Genomic DNA, 8,731 nt, shown 5'->3' with positions numbered 1-8,731 from the left:
GGCTTTCTGACAAGATGCGCGTTAAATATCGCATGCGATTTATCGTGCAGCCCTAATTATAACAAACATTAATATTAAAATTCCTGCCTGCCATTTTGAATTTAAAAAAAACCTACTTTTATATTATTCGTCCCCAGTCTTTGGTTTGATTCACACATAATGTGGTATGTAGAGTCCATCCTGACAAAATGTTCAGTAACTATAAAGTGCACCTCCAGCACTTGTGTATTTTAACACAGACTTGCTAAAGGACACCACCTGGCAACCTTCTGTCAGCCTAATAATCCAAGAGAAACACAGCTGAATGACACTGAACAAGAAAACTGGAGCATTAAATCCTACAGTAAATCTGAATGAACCCAAGCAGCTTCATTTAAATACCAGCGATTCTAACTGAAACAACATGGCTCCTCGCCTTCATTAGCTGATCGGAGTCTGTCATTCTAGAGACATTTTCCTTTTCTGCGATGGGATAAAGATGGAAGGGTTCACTTCTAAACGGATTATGATGGTTGTTCAAACAAAGTGATGCACAGTTTGCTTTTTTAGGAGGACATGGAGCAATTAACCCAACTGAAGGAGCAGTCCAACCACACATAGTTGAAAGCGGTTGAGTTTGGTTTGATCTTGCGTCTCATATGAGCATGTGTCTGGCCGACAGCTGTCTGCATGTAAAATTCTGAAGAATATGCCATCCCATTCCACACTATTCCATCCTGACATGGGAATATGTCTTATAAATATCTTAAAGTGTGTGATCACATGACAGAACAATCACAGACATAAACAGACTCCTATATACACAACAGACCTAGACATTCCCTAACGATATCCTATAATCTAGGTGCTTAAAGCAAAACCACAACAACCAATCAGTTTAACGCACACACAAACATACACAGTCACCCAAAGGGCCTTTATAACCCCTTATCTGGTACCTTTACTTTCTAATTAGTGTATCTGACCTCCCACAACTATCTCTGTGGTTAAAAGTCTCAGATAAGACGTAAATGCAAGTAAGGCACAGTCTCGGAAACTAAAGTTTTTTAAGGCCCAATATTTGTTCCCCAAAACTGACCTTTTACCTTTATGAGGACATTTTCCCCAAAACTTTTAAAGACAAACACAATACAAATACTTAATATTTATGAAACACTTAATATAACATAAATGTTATAATATATATACAATTAATTTATTATAAATACTTCAATAATCATATTAAATTTGATAAGAAATGAATTTAATATAATGAAATATATCAAATGTAAAAAAAAAATAAAAAAAATAAACCTAAACAATATCATGTAATTATAATGCATTTTTGTCCATTTTGGGCTTTTATATTTTTTATATTTTGGGCTTTTTTGAGACTTTCAGTGGCATTTTTGCTCAAGATCCAGGTCAATTTCTGACCCTAGTGATAAATAAATATAATAGAAAGTCTTAATGTCTCTTTTTCTCCACACACACACACGCACAAACGCACACACACACACACACACACACACACACACATGCTTGTGTATTTTAACACAGACTTGCTAAAGGACACCACCTGGCAACCTTCTGTCAGCCTAATAATCCAAGAGAAACACAGCTGAATGACACTGAACAAGAAAACTGGAGCATTAAATCCTACAGTAAATCTGAATGAACCCAAGCAGCTTCATTTAAATACCAGCGATTCTAACTGAAACAACATGGCTCCTCGCCTTCATTAGCTGATCGGAGTCTGTCATTCTAGAGACATTTTCCTTTTCTGCGATGGGATAAAGATGGAAGGGTTCACTTCTAAACGGATTATGATGGTTGTTCAAACAAAGTGATGCACAGTTTGCTTTTTTAGGAGGACATGGAGCAATTAACCCAACTGAAGGAGCAGTCCAACCACACATAGTTGAAAGCGGTTGAGTTTGGTTTGATCTTGCGTCTCATATGAGCATGTGTCTGGCCGACAGCTGTCTGCATGTAAAATTCTGAAGAATATGCCATCCCATTCCACACTATTCCATCCTGACATGGGAATATGTCTTATAAATATCTTAAAGTGTGTGATCACATGACAGAACAATCACAGACATAAACAGACTCCTATATACACAACAGACCTAGACATTCCCTAACGATATCCTATAATCTAGGTGCTTAAAGCAAAACCACAACAACCAATCAGTTTAACGCACACACAAACATACACAGTCACCCAAAGGGCCTTTATAACCCCTTATCTGGTACCTTTACTTTCTAATTAGTGTATCTGACCTCCCACAACTATCTCTGTGGTTAAAAGTCTCAGATAAGACGTAAATGCAAGTAAGGCACAGTCTCGGAAACTAAAGTTTTTTAAGGCCCAATATTTGTTCCCCAAAACTGACCTTTTACCTTTATGAGGACATTTTCCCCAAAACTTTTAAAGACAAACACAATACAAATACTTAATATTTATGAAACACTTAATATAACATAAATGTTATAATATATATACAATTAATTTATTATAAATACTTCAATAATCATATTAAATTTGATAAGAAATGAATTTAATATAATGAAATATATCAAATGTAAAAAAAAAATAAAAAAAATAAACCTAAACAATATCATGTAATTATAATGCATTTTTGTCCATTTTGGGCTTTTATATTTTTTATATTTTGGGCTTTTTTGAGACTTTCAGTGGCATTTTTGCTCAAGATCCAGGTCAATTTCTGACCCTAGTGATAAATAAATATAATAGAAAGTCTTAATGTCTCTTTTTCTCCACACACACACACGCACAAACGCACACACACACACACACACACACACACACACACATGTATACATAAAAACAGCTTACCCTGCAGGTCTGTGAGGGTCTTGGTAGAGCTCTGCCGGCACTGATGCCATTGGTGCTTTCAATAGTGTCATTTTGGAGGTTGGAAACATTTATTTGTGGTGCATCCCTGTGTAAAACCGCCACCCAGATACAGCGAGGTTCTGGAGAGCTGCAGTCCACCCCTACCGCATCCTGAAAACACCACTCCTTACCCCCTACACGCGGGCACACAGCAGGCATCGCCAACGGCACCTGACCGGCTGACCACATCACACATTAACACGCACGGGAGTGTGCAAGGGCTCACAAAAGGACGAGTCGCAATCACAAAGGAACCATTAAGACCTTTTGATGTGGGAACAAAAAAGAAGAATCTGACAACCAGAAATAGGGAAAAGTTAAAAACTACAAGTCAGCTTAAAGATGTGTCCGTTCTCTCCCAAAGAGAAGAGAAATTCCAGATGTGGTTTCTGTTGAACATGCCCAAATCTCCTCATATTTCATTAATCCATGCTGGTGAAACTTCTTAAAGGATTTCAGGGAAAAGTTAAAAACTACAAGTCAGCTTAAAGATGTGTCCGTTCTCTCCCAAAGAGAAGAGAAATTCCAGATGTGTTTTCTGTTGAACATGCACAAATCTCCTCATATTTCATTAATCCATGCTGGTGAAACTTCTTAAAGGATTTCGGAGTTAAACTGATAGTTCCATATCACACCGGTGAACTCTGCACCTCCCATGCTCACGCACACACACTCAGATGACTGTTACGACCACAGAGGCATATCCAGAGATGAGAGTGATCCAGGATGTAGCAACATACCCGTCTGGCAGACCCACAGATTTCTGTGTGTGTGTGTGTGTGTGTGACAAGCACGTGGCAGTGCTGGCAAGATGTAGATCCAGGGAAGCCGGCTGCAGGATGGAAAAATTCATTAAATCCAAGTTTTTTCTGCATCAGTTTTCCTCCTCTTACTTGCTTCAGTCTTTTTCTTCTATTCCTTCACTTTTTTAACCATTCAGCTCCCCTCTGTCTGTCTCTCTCTCTCTCCACTCTGTCATCTCCTGACAAACTCTAAACTCTGTCTCTATGAGTGGGCCGGCCCTCCTGCTTTTCTTTTGCTTGCTGTCTCCTTCTCTCTCTCTCTCTCTCTCTCTCTTTCTTATTCATTCAGGTATCTTTCTGTTTATCACTCTTTCCTGTCTGTATCTGTTTGCTGCTCACCAGTTATTCTTTATCTCGCATGCATACTCTCATATGCCTATTTCTACTCTTTTTAAATGACCCACAAAATCAAAATGAGAGTTTTGTTGCTTTTAGTCCATGTCTGTTAGCCTTGAGGTCATGTTCAATCCAGTTTACCAAGCCGGTTTTCAAGCAAGACTTTTTCTTCCGGAACATTCACTATTAATCCTGATGACTCATCCTGCATTGTACAGAATTCCATCCAATCAGATGCTCTTTAGAATGAGAATGCCCCGCCCTCTAATACAAACTGCAACTCATTTTCAGCTAATAATTTTTTTTAACCCTCCTAAACTTTTTCAAAAAATTGACAAGGTGTGACATTTTTTTTATAATGACTGACTCATCAAGTCCTTTTTTGTTGTTTTTTTCAGATTGCATATTTAAAATAGTCACCAAGTTTAAATGAAATCAGCCAAAAATGGCTGCAAAGGTTATAACTAAGGGTTAAAAAAATCCCTTCAATATGTAATTAAACTTACTCAAACCCAAAACTGTAGGCTTCATTTTCTTTTTGCCATCTCTATCCCTCTGGCTCCTTCTCTTTCTTTATCACTGTCATTTCTACAGTCTCTTTTGCCTTTTGCCCCTCAGAGCTCTCCGATTTCTGTATTATCTAATCTTTCCACTTCATCTTTTTCACTCAATCTTTTGCTCCATCAAGCAAAAGATATGAAAAGAAATTCTGAAGCCATCAGACAGTACAAAAAAAAGTCCATGTAGTCCATGCTGTAGCTCTGCTGAAACTGCCGAAGCCCCCAGCAGTTCTGAAAGACCATTCGACTGTGTGTGAAACAGGAATCAACAGAGCAATGCAAAACCCCCCGCTCTCTAAAAGTCCCCTCAGAGAAAGAGCAAAATAATGGCTACACTAGCAAACACAATGAGCCAAAAAAAAAAGTCTAAAAAGGACAGAAAAACAGTGCATATTGCTACAAACTATAAAAAGCACAAATGGAGGAATGACCACTATGAGAAAGAAAAACCAAAAGACTTAAGAGAGAAACCCAGAATGGCAGACAAAAACACGGTGCCAGACACCTCACTGCAGCTGCTCTCTGGACTAAAACAGCTGCTATAAAACAACAGACACACACACACACACAATCATACCAATACAACACACGACATGCACAGTAACATATCATTTATCAGGTCACATACTGACACTAACACACACACATCCGTTGAAAATCTCACCCAACAGGCAGGTCTCTGGTGTGTGTGAGAGTAGCAGGCAGCAGGCCATTGATGAGACATTCCCTCTCATTCAACTCCACAAAACACACACACCTGAGATCCGTTACAAATGAGGATGAACTGGTTTCACCTGCTGCACTGTTAGACGTGTACCGGCATGACAACATACAGCCAGAACATGTACACAACACACACACGGTTTATCACGCCAGGTGAAGGTGTCATGAATAGACTGAAGAATAAGTGACTGTGAGTCACATAAATGCTTCATATTTTATGTCTAAACACAAAAGATACGTATGACCTTAAATATCCTTTTGTGTGGCATAGAAAGCTTTAATTGAGCAAACACACACACACACACACAGTCTGGTTCACTATCCTTGTGGGGACTCCCCATAGGCGCCCCATATGGTTTTTATACTGTACAAACTGTATTTTCTATCGCCCTACACCAACCCTACCCCTCACAGAAAATGTTGTGCATTTTTACAAATCTCAAAAAAACTCATTCTCTATGATTTATAAGTTTTTGTACCCATGGGGCCCTCAATTCAGTCCCCACTAGTGTAGAAAACCTGTACACACACACAAACAAACACACACACATGCCTGAGGTGTGTTGGGGATGAAAACGCATAAGCTCTAGTAATTAAATATGAATATCAAGACTTCCTGCAGTCTAATCTGAAGCTCATCCTCCTTTTCCTTACCCCTGTATGAGCTAAACAGAACAATAACAATAAGCAAAAAAAAAAAAGGAGAGAGAAAGATCTCACTCAGATTTGCCAAGACTTTAAGTTAATATGAACTTTGATTTTAAGTTAATATGAACTTCCCATTAATTTTTTTCCCATAAGAATTTATTTGAGCTATGCAATCCACATGAATTTGTGTGTCAACAATTCCAGAAGAAAATTTGTATTGCTCTGAGGTTGGTCTTTTTAAAGCCCAGAAGACAAAAAACATGATAGAGAAGATGTATCATCGTTGCCGCAAATCTCTTAACCTTCTGGTGGTCTTCAGTTATTTTAGACAGATTTTGTTGTATTTATTTATTTATTTATTTTTACTTCATCGAAATGCCACAAAACTAGGTGGCTTTTGCTGCACTTGCCATATAAACACACACACAAAAATCATAATAAAAGTAACACTTATGATACAGTTCCATAGGAAATGAATGGGAAATACAAAAAAAATTAAATAAAAAATACAGAGCAACATTTGTGGGTACAATCTACAGATCATGTCTGTTTATAAAATTAAATTATGTCTGAAAATACTCAACTAGGGAATACACTCTTCTAGTGGTAACATCATGGTATGACATATGATTTTCTTTATTTCTCCCACTAGATGGCACTAACCAATCTGCCTTCCATGCACTGGATTTCAAATACATTTTTAAGTTAAACACTGTATTAATTGATAGTAAGTTTAATATTTTTTTTTCGTAATAATTGTATTATTTCATATAGAAATAAATGGTGCATAATTTAGAGGTGAATATTGTCTACTAGTACCATGAAACCCCTCAAAATACAATATATACACATACATACGTTCATCAGTGCATTCATTCAATTATGAAAATATGTTACACTTATTGTTTTTAGCCTGTTTTGACCCTGAGGATCACAAGTATGACCCCTAAATGAGGGACACGAGAGGGTTAACATTCCTAAGGAGAAATAAAAATAGAAACAAATTAGACAGTTGACAACAGTCAACATTTGAGCTCCATTTAATTTCATTTATTAAAATCAATAAGCCAATACTTATTTTCATGTTACGACCAATAACTGATAAATATAACACACAATATAATTCCATACCAATTTGTATCTATATTGCTACATGCAACTCACTCCGATATGTGCACTTAAAGGGTTAAACCTTTGCCATAAATCCATCACCATCTCTTTAAATTAGTGATGATCTGTCTTAAAACAAGTGGAAACATATATTCAATATCGGCAGATAAATATCCATTAAAGTCCGATAGCAGTAAAATAAATAAATAAATAAATAAAAACACCGATATGGTGGCAACTTTTTGTGCATCCATAAAATGGAACTCAACAGAGTCATTTCTGAGAAATACTGTATATTTTTCTTCTGAGCCACTTTATCTACAAAAACACAAACAGCACTGTAGAGCCCTCATGTTTAAATAGACTGGAGCTGTGAAAGCTATACGTGAGCGGCAGATGTTTGATCTGCACATGCTCTGATATGAGCTAATCCCTTTCATCCTCATACAAACATGGCTGATTCATTTATCAAAACATACAGATGGAACAGATACTCTAAACCAGAGTAACTCAGCTCATGGGTCACATATCTCTTCTGATAGTCTCAAAAAATGCTTTATGCAAAAATATATCTTCATAAAAGTACACATGCACGCTCATTAATGCACTTTAAAAAAAGGACGTAGTCTGTCCCCTGCTGGTCACATGAGAATAAACAGTCCACATTCATACACACTGGCACTAAAGTATGAATGAATGAGAGCTGCAATAACAAGCGCCAAGCTAAGATCAGTTCAAACAGAACAAAATAAACACATACACATCTGTATGTGTATAAAGTGTGCTGATATTGAGTATCAGCTGTTTAAATGAGGCCTCGGTGAGCATATGGCGATACAGAGACAGGAGATCATAGGAGATCTGTCAACACCATTTGGTCCCAAGGCATTAGATAGTAGAACACAGTCTAGACCAACTTTAATCTGACTTTCCTGAGTGTGTGTGTTTATGTGTGGTATTTTGTGTGTGTGTGTGTGTGTGTGTGTGTATGAATAAAAAAAACTACTCTGGTAGTTTAAGCTGGTTAATTTTAGCTGTAATCCTCTGCAAAGCCATTGACCAATAGGCTGCAGACCTGAAGCAAAACCAATGGGTTGTAGTGTGATTAAACCACCAACAGATGGCAGCACTACAGCACAAGAGTGTTTCAGAATTTAAGTGTTTACATATAGGCTGTGCCTGAAACCAACGGCACATTTAAATCAAAACCTATTTGCTAATCTATCTACTAAAATACCTCCAAGTTTTTTGTCTGGATGATTTCTTAAAGGGGTCATATGATGCGATTTCAATTTTTCCTTTCTCTCTGAAGTTCTTCCAAAAGAGGATGATATCCGCTTCGTCATGCCTGGAGCTGATCCGTGCTGGTTGCTGAAGAAATACATCAACTTCGCACTGTGGATCGCCGGATAGGCTTTCACCGTGGACGAAGCGGAGTCCAGCCCGGAGTCGTCACATGTGGTTGCCGCAAGCCAGCCGGACACTCCTTCGTCGAATCCACCGGCCTCCCCTCACTCAGCCCGCCGGCCGTTCCTCACTCTAGCCGCTGGCCTCCGCTCACTCAAGGCCGCCGTGTTTGACGCTGTGTTTCATTGTGAAAGCGAAACTACTTTGTTTGGCCTTCCAAAAATGGACACGACTAGAAATCA

At 38.0% G+C, this 8,731-nt stretch overlaps 1 protein-coding gene across 8 annotated transcripts in view; it reads right to left on the bottom strand.

Moving 5' to 3' along the window:
• Positions 1-8,731, bottom strand: part of LOC107674648 (rho GTPase-activating protein 23-like) — a 70,832-nt gene that overhangs the window by 33,285 nt on the left and 28,816 nt on the right. For 6 of the 8 annotated variants that reach the window (XM_016468680.1, XM_016468681.1, XM_016468684.1 and 3 more), the window contains exon 1: positions 2,843-3,332. The exons of the other annotated variants lie outside the window; for them this stretch is intronic. In XM_016468680.1, coding sequence (XP_016324166.1) covers positions 2,843-3,091 — 249 coding nt within the window. In that variant the 5' untranslated portion in view covers positions 3,092-3,332. Of the gene's footprint in view, positions 1-2,842; positions 3,333-8,731 lie in introns of those variants that run through there. 8 annotated transcript variants of the gene reach the window in all.

Source organism: Sinocyclocheilus anshuiensis, unplaced genomic scaffold (assembly GCF_001515605.1).
Source record: "Sinocyclocheilus anshuiensis isolate Anshui unplaced genomic scaffold, SAMN03320099.WGS_v1.1 scaffold152, whole genome shotgun sequence".
NCBI lineage: Eukaryota > Metazoa > Chordata > Actinopteri > Cypriniformes > Cyprinidae > Sinocyclocheilus > Sinocyclocheilus anshuiensis.
Note: the sequence above shows the minus strand (reverse complement) of the source record. Positions and strands in the feature narration are given on the sequence as shown.